At 33.3% G+C, this 14,731-nt stretch overlaps 1 protein-coding gene across 3 annotated transcripts in view; it reads left to right on the forward strand.

Moving 5' to 3' along the window:
• FSTL5 (follistatin like 5) overlaps window positions 1-14,731 on the forward strand; it is a 766,041-nt gene that overhangs the window by 43,884 nt on the left and 707,426 nt on the right. For all 3 annotated transcript variants that reach the window (XM_045464161.1, XM_045464179.1, XM_045464171.1), the window contains exon 2: window positions 8,166-8,307. In XM_045464161.1, the coding sequence (XP_045320117.1) occupies window positions 8,182-8,307 (126 nt within the window). In that variant the 5' untranslated portion in view covers window positions 8,166-8,181. The remainder of the gene's footprint in view (window positions 1-8,165; window positions 8,308-14,731) is intronic.

A 14,731-nucleotide genomic window follows, 5' to 3' on the forward strand; every position in this document is an offset into this window, starting at 1 on the left:
CTTCCCAGTGAAGATCATTTTGATCAAACAAGTGTACAAACAAATTATCCAAAAATTCTACTTGAACAATATGATTCTGTAGAGATGGTGATGCTGAAGTCCTTTCTGTTGGCTTTTGGAAACTCTTTCTGTTGGCTTTCTATTTATATTAAATATAAAGTTGTTGGGGTTCACAGAGTTGCGGCTTCTAAACAGTGCCTTAGACACTTAAAACATTTGTACACGTGTTATTTATTTCCATAGTGAATGGATTCTAGTCAGAAGTGTTGTAGTATTTAAAATAAAAATACTGTGTTTGGAATCAGGAGAGTGACATTACACGCCTATGACTACTTTCCTTGTAAGCACAAATGCTATTCTTGCTGCTTACTATTGTCCTCCCCTATAAAAAGAAAGGGTAACACTAGGTGTCTAATACGAATTTCACTTCTATTATCTTGTATTCTGTGTTGAAGTTCATTTTTTTATCTTAAAAATGTTTTTAGTGCACCAGAGGGATTAATATAACTGCAGCATAGTTTTGTAAGGCAAAGATGGCTTTGGAAAACAAATATTTACCACCCAATATACTTTTCATAATGTGGGATTTTCATTTATTTAAAGGAGAGTACTCACATCTTTTTTAAAAAATTAAATGGAATTCAGTGTGAATATTTTCACCTAGTGCAAGTTTAAATTATTACCCATTTCACACTGCAGTCCTTCCAAAATGCCAATGAATATATTTTATCTATATTTAGCTTCTTTCTTTTTCAAATTAAGCTGGCTATTGAAAGGTATAATTGGTTTGAATCTGGACAGTTTTGTTCATCCAAATTAATGACTCAGATGTCATTGAAATCAAGTTCCTCCTTTGAGAGTTAAATTAATTTAATGGTCATAATTCTTATTATTTAACACTTATAATTCTATTCTTATCTTAGATGTTAAGAAAAAAGTATACTGCACATGTTATACTCTTTCAATACAGAGTTTTATATTTAAAAGTTTTGGTCTTTTCAGAAATATGAACCGATAAGGTGGGATTAAGAACTGAAGAAGTTTCCATGTTTTTGAGTGTTTCCATATAGAAATGAAAGACACTCACCCATGCAGTATGGACAGAGAAGTCACATATCTATTGTTCTCATTATCACTGCATTTGTTTATACTGTATCTCCATTTACATTGATCCAAAATGAATGTCAAGTGAAAGATTCTCTCTTCCACTAGTATTCAGTCTAAATAAGTAGTTGTTTGTCCTCTATGGCTACTTCGTGTACAGGCTATTCTTCTATATCTGCATCATTTTGTGCATGTTAAAAGTAGAATTGAATCACAGAATATTGGGTCAAAGGTGATTGGAGTCAGCCTTGGATTCAATTTTGACAATAACCAGTTTTGTGAACTTGGAAACCTTATCCTGATAAGTTTCTCTTTCTTTATATTTAGTTCAAATAAGCAATAATATCTATCAGAAAATATTTTTTGGATAATTAAATATTATTAGGTATCATCCTAGTATGTCTAGTAGGATATGTATGACGTGTTTTTCCTTTGCTCTTCTCCTGTATGGTTCTACAGTATGAAAGTGGTGACTCTTAGCTGTTTTCTTTTTCTTTTTCTTTTTTTTTTAATTATACACATTGGACTGGATATTTGAAGAAAGGACAATGATTAGGAGATTACATTGCTCTGATGAGGATAATCTACTAATAGAAGGAAAGAATCTACTTCTGTGATAGGGAGAATATATTTCCCATAACAAAAGTAGATCCTTTGGAAAATTTTTATCCTAGGAGAAAGACTAAATTAGAACTCAACCACAGAGTTCAAAGCCATGGGTATGAAGTTAAAGTGGGTCAAAAGATACAAACAGGTACTGCAGCAGATCTGCCTGATAGATACAGAAGAAGTCTCTCCCATCTTTCCAACTTCAGTTGAGCTAAGGAATGAAAAGACTGTCAGTTCTTGACAAGGGAGGCTTTTCCACAGGAACTCCCCACTGAAAACCTGGTTTTGATCCAGTTGTAAAACAAAAGCTTTTTATAATAACAGCAACTTGAATTCTAGATTGATTTCATAGTCAGTTTTAATGAATATTTTCAATTACATGAAGAATATTAAGAATCCCTTAATGTATACCTACTATTTCAAATTAATTACTTATCACCATTAATTTATTCATTCATTTATCTATCTAAAAATATTTATTGAGCTCATGCTGTATGCCAGGTACTGCGCTAATTCACACAGGTAATTAACAAAGTCCCGTCTTTATGGAGCTAATGTTCTGGTTGGAAACGTAGAATAAACAAACCAGTAAAAAATATAGCATGGCAGATGATAAGACCTGTGGCTTCCAGTCATTCCATTCCAATGAAAATTTCCATCTACCTTTTTCTTCAAAATTAAAATTTCACTATTTTCATTTTCTCTACCTCCTAGCAGCATTTATTCCTTATTTTGACTAAAACTGCCTGAGGGCTTAGTCTTTGGACCTCTTCTCCTTTCCAACCTCTTCCCATCTCATACCTGGGTTAGATGACATATAAATGCTAAGAACTCCAAATAGGTATATCTAGCCCATACCTCTTTGCTGAACTTCAGGTTCCTTTATCCCAATGAATATTCAACATCTCCAATAGGACTACCAAAAGGCCTCTCAAAAAAGGAATAATAGTTTTCTCCCTCAAATTTTTTTTCCCCATATCCTTATCCAGATCAGTAAATCTACCCAGAAGGAATAATCTGGTATAGATTCTAGACTATATAGTGTCATAAATCCCTTCCTGCAGATGAGGCCCAAGTAATGCAATTGGTTTTGTTTAGGTTATACGGTATGACACGAGGCAGGTTAAAAGTCAATTTTTCTGTCTCATAGAATTATAGAATACCAAAAAGGAAAAAAAAAGTAGTAATAATTTAGGCCACCTCCCTGTTTCAGAAGAGAACAGAGAAGTCTATGGAAGTTAAGAAACTCCCTAGATTGTGACTGAACCAGTTTAGTGTATCTCCCTCTGCAGCTATATAAGGATGTTAACCTTCTTAAATCAATCACCACCGTGCAAGGTGAAAAGACACTTAAGGGAGATATGTAAAAATTGCAGCAGAGAGCAGCAAAGTCCATGTGAAATTGACAGGGGAGATTTCACAATGGAAGTGACTGGGGATATTTCTTGGAAGACCTATAGTAGTTTTCTAGGCTGGAGTGAGAGGCAGTGAGGGTACTTCAGGTGAAACCCTCAGATACTTGACTTTTCTGCAACCTTTGATAATATTGGGAATTGCTTCACCTTGATATTCTTTTCATTCATAGACATAATACCACAGTTTCCTTCCCCATCTCAAATGCTACATTTTGTTCCTAAGGCAATACTTGAACACTCTTAGTTTGTTTTCCCAAATGGTGAGATTCTAGAGAATGTGTAAACAAATCAAAATCCCTGAAATATTTGAATCTACTAAATCATGTAACTACTCTAAATCCTACTGCCATAAGCAGCACAGCATGTTACACCATATGGTGAATAAAATAGTTTGATTCAGAGAAAAATATTATTTTCTGAAGAAAAGAAACCTCTTTCCATTCCCCTTACCATTTTCGAGTCTAACTTTGTTAAATCAAACATTAAGCAGATACTTTTTAGATTTGTGAACATTTTGTTTTCCCTAAGTTAATAAAGAGATTGTTTTCTGATGCTTCCATATACATGTTGGGGTTACAAGGAAAAGTCATAGGATCATTATTGCACCATCTGTTCCAGCTGGTTTGTTTTAGTCACATGCTCCTCAGTGTTCTTACTGAGCTATCACAAACTGCCAATTAATTATGAAAAGCTAACAGGTTGTCAGAGGTTATAGTACTGAGAAAGTTAGATCATGAGTCAGTATATCCTAGGATCGATTACTACTGATTTACAATTTCCAGAACACCTTCTGTGGATGAGTGAACTTTTAAAGACATAATAATGGCATCCTTTGGATCCTGTAGCTGAAGAGAAATAAGAAAATGATGATTATTTTCTGAGCATCCATCAAGAAGAGTCATCTTTTTATTTAGTTTGCTAATTGATTGCTGTATAATTGGATTCAAATATTTTCTTAGTAATATCTTAGTGAAGAAAATCTTGCAAGGTAGCCCTTCACAGAAGATAAATGCAGAAATTGGTTGTGTTCTTTTATCTTGTCTAACACTCAGTGTTGAGCTCAAATGCCTATCTGTACTAGAAATACAAAACAAAGAGATATGACTTTTAATATTGTTTCATTTTATCTGTGGCATCAAGTAAATCACTCCAGTTGCATGATAGCTGGTGAGATAAAGCATTTATATTTTAAAATTTTGTGTAACTTGGTATTATTAAGAAATTTTATACTTGAAAATTATAGGACTATCAATGAAAAAATTAATCATGGTTAGTAATATGAAAAGTAGATTTAAATGGTATAAATAAGTTGTATATGATGCACTGAAGGTTTACATGTTGACTTGTTATTAACTTTTGGTGAAATTTCTTAAAGTAAATATTCCTAGTCTATTGCCTTCTGGCAGAGAAAATATTTCAGGAGACTGTTGAACTAATTATCAATGTGTGGAAGTTTACTTACCCAAAATTTATGAGATTTTTGGTCACCTATTAAAATTTTGTTCATTCAGTCTATATAGTATATGAAATATTTGTAGCCCTGTGGAATATATGTGTGTGAGTGTGTGTGCATGTGTGTGAGTGTGTGTGTGAGAATGAATTAGAAAGAGGAAGAAAAAGCGGTGCCTGGGTTAAACCACCGACTTTGGCTCAAGTCATGATCTCGTGGTTTGTGAGGTTGAGACCTGCGTCGGGCTCTGTGCTCACAGCTCAGAGCCTGGTGCCTGGTTTGTATTCTGTGTCTCCCTCTCTCTCTTCCCCTCCCCCACTTATGCTCTGTGTCTCTCTCGATTTCTCAAAAGTAAATAAACATTAAAAGAGAGAGGAAGAAAAAGAGAAACCCTTAAATGTTCAGCTTAAGAAATTTATGACTTCACCTTTACTCCATCATGGTGGGACAAGGTTGTGATCATACCTCTTTTCTCCCTCTCCTGTTTGACAACAGAGTAAAATAGTATTCAGAACCCTTAGAAAATATCCCTTCAGCTCAGTTGGTACTGTTTGCTTTATTCTTGGGCTCTATCTTGGATTTAAAATATTCCATCCAGTTGTCTTATAAACAAATATTTACCTCTGAGAGAAGGATTAGACTATACATCAAAATGACAGCAAAGGGATGGATTGCAAATGAAATTATTTAGTTTTCTGGGTTAGTTTTCAGACATTTTGTAGTGGTAGTGAAATAGGAATTGCATTCAATTTCATCAAAATGCAAAAAATACAATCTGTTTTTTACTATTGAATGCAGGATGACATTCATTTATGCATTCATTTATTGAGTGTCTAGTAGGTACCAGACAATTTGCCAGTCCCAGATGATATAATGCTAAAAAGAAAAAAAAAAAAAAAAACAACCCAGATCCCTGCATTCATGAACTTTGCAGGAGATGATAATTATATAATGCAGTGAAGAAGACCAACATTATTCAAATTATCACATTAATGATGTCTAATTACAAATGGTTGCTCTGAAATAAAGGGGAACTGATCTATGAGAATGAGTAGTTAAGAAATGCAATTCAGGCTTGGTGTGATGAGGACAACCCTTAAGGGATATGTTTGATATGTGAAGGCCTTTGGGTGATAAATGGGGGTGGGGAGAGGTGAATTTCAAATGGTGGAAATACTGTATGAAAGTCTTATAGTGAGAATGGACCAAATAAGTTCAGTGTGGCTGGAGAGCAGTTCTTTGGAGGAAGAGAAAGATATGCACAGCCTAGACTCTGTGGGCACTTATAGATTATTTCAGGGATTTTCGTTTTTATTTCAAGGGTAAATGAGTATATCTTAAAGTTATTAACAAGGGCAATTACATCATGATATTTGCTTTTGACATGATCACTCAGGCTATTGGGTAGGGAATAATTCAAGGTGTATGTGCATAAATGTGGATGGCCACTGAGGATGTGATTGAGGCAATTTAGGGGACAAGTGGTGCTGATAATTGAACTAGGGTTGTGACAGTAGACTGGAAAGAAACTAATGTTTGGGATATATAGTTTGAAGGTAGAACTAACAGAATTTAAGGATGGGTTTGATATGAAAGGTAAAGGAGACAAATCTGTCTCCTTTGTCTCTGGCTTGAGTAAATAAATGAGTGGAAATCTGGGAAAGCATGACTTTATGTGGGGTTTGTATACTATAAACTGTTTTTGAAACATAAAGGCGGAGCTGTTAAGTAGGCTAACTATGCCAATCTGGAGATTGGATGAGAAGCAATAATATAAACGTTTCCCCTGCTATCTGTAAGTATAGCCTTTCTGTAAAAACTTTCATAAGCCAAAAAGCATAAAATGAAGAAGGAATTGTCATTAATTTATACAGAAAAATTTTTGAATGTTCTCAGACGCCCCAAAAAACCCCTCTTAGTCTTTTCTGATACCTTAGGAGACATCTTGCTCACGGATGCACAAAATAAATCAAGATAAAGCATGGGCGCTCACAGACATAGTTCAAAGCTCTGGTGGCTTGGTGCTGACATGTTGAATGTAGTTGCCTGGGAAGGAGCTTGGTTGGGCCACTGTCTCTGCTCCATGCTCCTGAAGCGCTCTGCTTCCTTAAGGGCTGACTGCAAAACAAATGCTCAATACTGTTAACCCCTTTCACCTTTTTGTTTTGTGAAAGCAAAAATCGTCTTCGCATTTCTTTTGGTTAGTGAAAACAGGTACTAATGTAGCTGTTCAGTAAAAGCAAAGTGGTCTAAGGTAAGTTTCAAAAAGCAGGAGGTAGCTGTAATTAAAACCGCAGATGTTGTTGAATGTTTGGCTGCATGAATAGAGTAGGTAAGTGGCTAACAACAAAATTTGATAAACTATAATATTAAATAGTGAAGCAAAGGAGTGGGATGAACTTGCAAAAGGGCTGAGAAGGAGTTTTCTTTACAGAAATTCTACAGAAATGGAAGTCAGGGGTGTCATAAAATTCCAGGTAAAGTGACCATTTCTTGAAAAAAAGAAATGTTACTTGGATAGGGTGATAGAAATGCTTGCATGGGCTCGGTTCAGAAATTAGCTAGAATGAGATACACAACTCTTTCAGAAAATTCAAAAAGTAGAAGAGAAAAATGATCTTTAAAAAATCTTAAAAAACCTTAAGATTTGAGCATCTTTAAACATGGACGTTAATAATTGAGTGGGGAGTTTAGAAAACAGTAACCAGCATGGTTAAATACTTGGTTAAGTTTCTCAAGAAGTCCGATATATGGTATGGATTAGACAGGAGCAGAAAGAGCTCTTTTTTTTTTTTTTTTGGCACATTAGGTGCAAATATATGTTGGTGAAAATGATAAAAAGAAATACAGTTTAATTCAAAGCATTGATTTGTTAGTTAGGAAGAGGGCTTAGAGTTATATGATAATAAATTTATGCCATTTTACAATTTCTCTTGTGTGTCCAAAGACACAGAGAAGCGGAAAGACTCGTATAGTTTTGAATTTAAAGCACTTATGAAGAAATTTTTTGAAAATATTCTTTGTGATAGTGTTGGAAAAATGCACTCACAACTCAATATAACTGTCTGCCTAATTTTTGTTGTACCTCAGTTTATGAAGTGCCTACCATAGAAGACTGCCTTATCCAACTGTCAGCAGTCTTTACTAGTGAATTATTTTAGTTAAGTGATATTCATCAAATGTACTCAAAGAGTTCAAGATTTATAAGTATGTTGATAATTGTACTCTATATAGATGCTTAGAAAATTAACCATGGTTTAAAGTTGTTTTTTTTTTCATTTTCATTTTCTTTCAACTTGATTTTAATTATTTTTTTCCTCAATACATTTTGATTGGCTTCTATATTTCTATGTATGTAATGTTGTGTAAAGCTGTACGAGTGAGAAATTTTTTAAAAAACTGTTTGTTATGATGAAGGGGATCCTAATCTTTAATTGGAGAGGCTTACCTGTTATGCGTTCAGTTGACAGTTGCCTACAAGTATTGATTAGATGTGTGGAGATTTCTATGCACTATTGAATATTTCTTGATGCATTTTTTAAATATATAATGCATTTTCTGATTACTTGCAATGCTAATTTTCACAGGTGGAAAGCAATAAGAATGTTTAAGTGCTGGTCAGCTGTTTTGGTTCTTGGATTCATTTTTCTGGAGTCAGAAGGAAGGCCAACAAAAGAAGCAGGATATGGCCTTAAATCCTACCAACCTCTAATAAGATTGCGACACAAGGTACAGTCACCATTCTGAATTTGCACACAATGCCTACTAGGCATTTAGTTTATGAACTAAACTACTAGGTGTCTGCTTTATTATTCACTCAGGAGCACTTATGTCAGTATATGCCTTCAGAATAAAATTTCCATATAAAAATGCACATTTAAAAATGAGAAATGACTAATTTAGAAATTTATAATTTGGGGAATTAAATATTTCTTGACAAAATATAGAGATGGTTTATTGAAAAAAAAATCATTAAAATTTACATTAAGCCATAGTAATGGATTTATAAAAATAAGTAAATCTGTTAACCTAATCAATCAGATAGTTTCTGTCATTTCCATATTAAGTTTAGGACTTTTTAAACTAAACATAAGTGTTAGTTTTTTAATTAGCAATAAAAGTAAATGAAAAAGGATATCTATTCCATCTGGAGATATATAGGTTGACAAAGAATTAGAATTTGTAGAAATCATTAGACATTTTAATTTCATAAAATTCATGTTATTTTATATTGGGCAAATACATCACTTCCTTATGTTAAATATTTTCAAACATAAAATAAGTTGATATTTAGACATACTATAAATTATATAGATTACTTATGTTAATTAATTAATTATATTAATTATATTATACTTATATTAATTAAACTAGTGCTTTTATTTTAATAACAGATCATTATGCTAAAGCAGTTTCATCCAATCAAATTAATTTAATCAAATTAGATTAAATCAAATCAACTCAATACATTTTGGTTTTAATAGAAAGCAGATAATAGTAATAATTATGGGAGAAAATATATATTTTAAAATTTCTTATGTTACTTGTCTTAAAAGAAACACTTGAAATAAATATAAGTACAGTTGACCCTTGAACAACATGGGGTTATTTAACATGGGGTTAGGGGCACTGACCCCTGCATAGTCAAAAATCTAAGCATAACTTTTGACTCCCTCAAATCTTAAATACTAATAGGCTACTGTTGACTGATAATATAAACAGTTGATTAACACAGATTTTGTATTGTATATGTATTATATGCTATATTCTCACAATAAAGTTAGCTAGAGAAAAAAACATTTTTAAAAATTAGAAGGAAAAGAAAATTTACATTTATACTACTGTACTACATTTATTTAAAAAATCATGTATAAGTGGACCCACCCAGTTCAAACCCGTGTTGTATAAATACATGTATGTTTTCATGCATATATTTTTGCTAAAATTCTTTCATAATATTACAGTGTTTTGATAAAATAGGTAACTTTTACTTGGATTTTTATGTGCCAGACCATAGGGTAAGCTCTTAAATGTCATATTTTATTTAATCTCCAAACAATCTTATAAAAATGTACCAGTTTAATTTTATATATGAAAAATCAATTTTATAGAAAATTAAGGGATTCAATGAATGCATACATTTATTAAATATATTAACTGACTAGGGTAATGTGAAGTATTAGCTTGATAGCCAGAAAAGAAATAAAATAAGTAAAATATGAAAATATACTTCAATGTCAAAAATCATTGTTGAAATTTATTCATGTGTGAAAGGAGATAAGTTTCTAGGTAAATGCAGCTGGAGAATTGGACCTGTTCTGCTACCTTTCAATTATCATTTGTGTTCCCTACCTCACAGACTGTCAGTTTCATCCTACTCCAATTTTTAGAAATAATAACTGCTTTATGAATACTCTGAAAACATTATTAATGCAATGTATTGGCTTATTTTGTTACATACTAGTAATTATTTACTCTTTCCGTTTGTCTCCCCTGAGTTATATGTTTTGAGGTCGGAAACTATGCCTTTCTAATCTTTTCATTCTGGTGCCATGAGTATAATTGATACTGTTTAATTGACCCCATGGCAGAGAAATGATCAGCAGAATGCATGGCTATGCTGTTTTTATTGTTCTTCTGCTAAATATAATACCACAGGTTTTTATGTGTCAGTGTACGTTTATAAACAAACCATTTTGAATTAAATGTGGATATTGAAGATAAATTATTTATCATGTATTGCCATGAGATTTAAACCTTTAAAGAAAAGAAACAACACAGTGAGTCAAGCCTGTTTTAGAAACACAGATAATCACTCCAAATGATCAAAGTTACCTCTCAGTCTTTTCCATCTCTATGGGTCTTACCTCTGAATAGTTACAGATAATATATTATTACTGTTATTTAAAAACAAAATGGCAGAGAATATTAGTAATACCTAACTTTCCAAAAATTTTGGACAGAGGTAAAATTAAGTTATAAAAGGCATTTCATGAATGTGTGTGTGAAAGTGTGTATCTTGACAAAAGTAAAGAATATCCTAGGTTGTGCCAGTCCCTGCCAAAACCCCACCAAGTACTTTCCACTCACTAGCAATACCCCTACCCAACCACAGGGAATACAAGGTCTTTATTTCCCCAAGACCTTGAGGATTAAGCTCATTATAGTCTATCTATCTATCTATCTATCTATCTATCTATCTATCTATCTATTTAAAGTAGGCTCCAACACGGGGCTTGAACTCGACCCTGAGATCAAGACCTGAGCTGAGATCAAGAGTCAGATGCTCAACCGACTAAGCCACCCAGGCACCCTGCCTTTATTTCTGTTTGAATCAATTATTATTTGGATTCCAGAAATGCCCTGCCATCCTTTTTCCACTGATTCCCATTTCAGTTATGCTTAGTTGCAACGTTAGTGGTAAGGCTTTCACAAACCATAATTAAAAACTGTTACAGTCACAGACGTTTTCTATCTCTCCTTTTAAAATACATTTTCATCTATAGAACTTATCACCATTTGTCATATATATTTATATGAGAAATATATATGTTTTATATGTGTATGTGTATATTTGACTTATCTATTAGTTTATTGGATTGTTCCCTTCCATCATGATGTGAGCCACTATTCATCTTGCTATCCTACAGCACCTAAAATTGTATTGGCACATGGCCAACATTTAATAAATATGTATGGAATGAATGATTCCACCTACTGACTAGAATAAGGCTGAAATCATATATGGTATATATAATTATATAGTTTATTATAATTATTAATAAATTAGGTATGATTTTTCTATTAATTTATCATAGTAAGATCAACAGAGAAATACTTAATAAAATGTTTAAAATAGATTATTTTAACATATATGAATTAATTTACTATTATTTGTTATTATTTATTTTAAATAAAAATGGTTTTATTTAAATCACAAAGAATATAAATGTCTATATTTCTGTAAGACTTAGGGAATACACAAGAAGATTTTCTATTTGGTTTAGGCTCCACTGTATTGAATATATTTATTGACTAAAAAACTATAAAATAAATAATAGATAAAATAGATCTTGAGATATAATTAGCTATTTTCCACATTTTCCCCAGAAAGATGTCAGTACTTTGAGTCTAAACAAATATTATGTTTAGGACTCATGTTTACCAAATGTTTGTGTGCCAACTGTATAATGAATCCTCATTAGGGAGAAAAAGTGAAATGTGACTTATTTGTCAGATTACATAGAAATATATTGTAGATAGAAATATAAATATATATGTACATATTTTTATCATTTATAACTATATGTACACATAAATATGATTGAAAACCTATGTCTGTGTCTCAAGATAAAAATGAATACCATATAAATTCATCATGTTAATTATAGAAATTCTAATTATAGTCCACAGTATGTCTGAAGGAGCTGATCATGTGTTTTAACTGCTGTGTTATCCAACAGGCATTTATGAAACATCAAATGTAAGGATTCAGTAGCTTTATTCCATACATTAGGTCATTTAATTATGAATATTCATATGCAGTAAGGAATTTTATTATTTCTTAGATGAGGAAATTAGATTCACAAATGTATCGTAATTTTTACTGTCACATACCTAGAAATTTTGGAGAAAGGATTTAGGATTGAATACACAGAGACTAAATAATGCAGAGTACACGATGAGAACTTTTTATAGTAATTTGACCTGTGTGCCATATATTTCCTATTCTCCCCACATTCTGATCACATTGTAGGAAGGTAGGATATTATATCCCTCTGTCATTGGATGGGACTGTGTGTGTAGTTCTGGCCAATGAGTTAATAGAAGTGCCATGGAATGCATCTGGACTGAACATTTGACTACTCTTACAAAATGTTCCTGAACTCTCTTTTTCCTCTAGCATTACAAACAGCATCTGTTCAAGGTAGTGGTTGCTTAATCATCCCAAGTATCTAAATAACTAGGAGGAGTAAAACACCCAGGTAATTAGTGATTGTCTTGAAAGGTAAAATGAAAGAGAGAAAAAACAAAATAAAACAAAACACTTTCATTTTAAACCACTGAGATTTGAGAGTTGTTTGTTATCTCAGCATGACCATAGCCTATCCTCACCAATAAGGACAGAACTAGAACTTAAACTCATATCACCTAATCAGAAATCCTGGGTTCCTTTGTCTGTACCATCCTGGTTTCTTATCTTATTTCCATTCTTTGGATTTTTCTTACTCTCTTTTCTCTATTTCTTTCTTGTCTCTACTTCTTTCTGGGTCATAATTTCCCATCATAGTGTAATTTCTTCTTTTTTTTTTTCAACGTTTATTTATTTTTGGGACAGAGAGAGACAGAGCCTGAACAGGGGAGGGGCAGAGAGAGAGGGAGACACAGAATCGGAAACAGGCTCCAGGCTCTGAGCCATCAGCCCATAGCCTGACGCGGGGCTCGAACTCACAGACCGCGAGATCGTGACCTGGCTGAAGTCGGACGCTTAACCGACTGCGCCACCCAGTCGCCTCCATAGTATAATTTCTTATTGTATTTACAACCCTTAATATGTGTGTCCTAATATTTTAGCATATTGTCATATACTCTAATTGGTTGGTTGTAAATCCTGTTAGGAACAGAACTATACCTTACATCCCTTTTCTTACCTATAGCGCTGATCACATTGCTGCATCATTTGCTGTTGCTGATAATCAAAGTCAGGCTTGAAGGAAGACCTTATGAGGACAACAGGAGTGTTCTTTGAGTATACCTAGTGATGCCACTTAAAGACATTAAAATTCTTACATCTTTATGTGACCAGAGAATGCTATGTCCAACTTAATGGTACAGAACTACTCCTGCAAATCAAAAGGGGCTTATGATTCCTTTACCTTCTAAATAAAAATGTTTGTCTATGAGAGTAGTTACTATATAAATGGACAGAGTTAGGATAATTTAATACATCCATAGAGTGTTGCTATGCACCATTTTACAGAATACTTCAAAGATGTCATTTGTGGGAGATGAGTTTTTTCTTTTGGTATTAAAGAATAGTAGCTGTGGATTGGTGAGAGTAGTAGGAGAGAACTCTAGGGCAGGAGACAAACATTAAACAGGTCATCAAAACCATGACTGCTTAGAGGCTGGAAACCTTCAGGCAAACCCAGCAGCATTATTTCCTGACTGAGGAAAAATTGTTCCATTCCATCTGAAATATCTGACTGCTTGTAGCATGTTCAACAGAAGGATCTTAAAATGTTAATATATTCTGCAGAGGTCAGAAAGCAAATCAGCACAGTAGATAAGAGCAACAAATGGTGGCAATGAAGGGAGTGAGGGAGTACTGGTCAAATAATTAAATATTAAAGACTGCACTAATTAATATATAAATCGAACTATTTATGCCATATACATCATAATGGCTGAATATTATTAATAAATCACAGATTTTTTCTAGTCAAGTAAAGTATGTTTGAAAAATAAGAACATTTTTGGAATTTTATTTCTGAGAAATGAAATTCCAGTATTAACTGAGCTAGTTCCTGGACCAGGTTAAACGAGCACATATCACAGAGAATGCTACATGAGAAGATATGTGAGTTGAAGGACACCATGTCTGTTGTATGGCCCATAAGTCTGCCTTTTCTTTGTATCAGAGAAAAACATGACCTTTATTACTCTGGACGGCAAGTATTCCTGCCTTCTCTGTGAATGGACATACAAACTCTTCTAAGGCTATAAATACACTTTCTCTTTGCTCCAGTGAGAGATGTTATCTCTATGTTTCAAGACAGTTTTCTATCCAAATATCCCTGGCAAGATAGTCCAGAGCAAATGGCTCAGTGTCTCTGTACATGAGGCCTCAGTACATGAGGGGCCATGGAAGATTTTCTCTCAATGCATATGGAGAGCACCACATTTAACAGGAAGTTAGAATTGCCATCAGGTATATCTAAAGCTAAAATTAATTCTGTGTGTGTTTCCAAGTTGATGTGAACACCCAGTATGTGGTTATAGGATCGTCTTACCTTTTTCCTGGTTAACTTTGTCCTTTCTGGAACTCTAAGGGGAGAGAAATAGTTTTCTCACCTTTGAATGTGTTGCTTGCATGTTTGTTCCATCAAACCAGGGTATATTTGATAAACTGGGGAAAATTGGCATGCAGTGG

The sequence above is a fragment of the Leopardus geoffroyi genome, chromosome B1 (genome assembly GCF_018350155.1).
Source record: "Leopardus geoffroyi isolate Oge1 chromosome B1, O.geoffroyi_Oge1_pat1.0, whole genome shotgun sequence".
NCBI lineage: Eukaryota > Metazoa > Chordata > Mammalia > Carnivora > Felidae > Leopardus > Leopardus geoffroyi.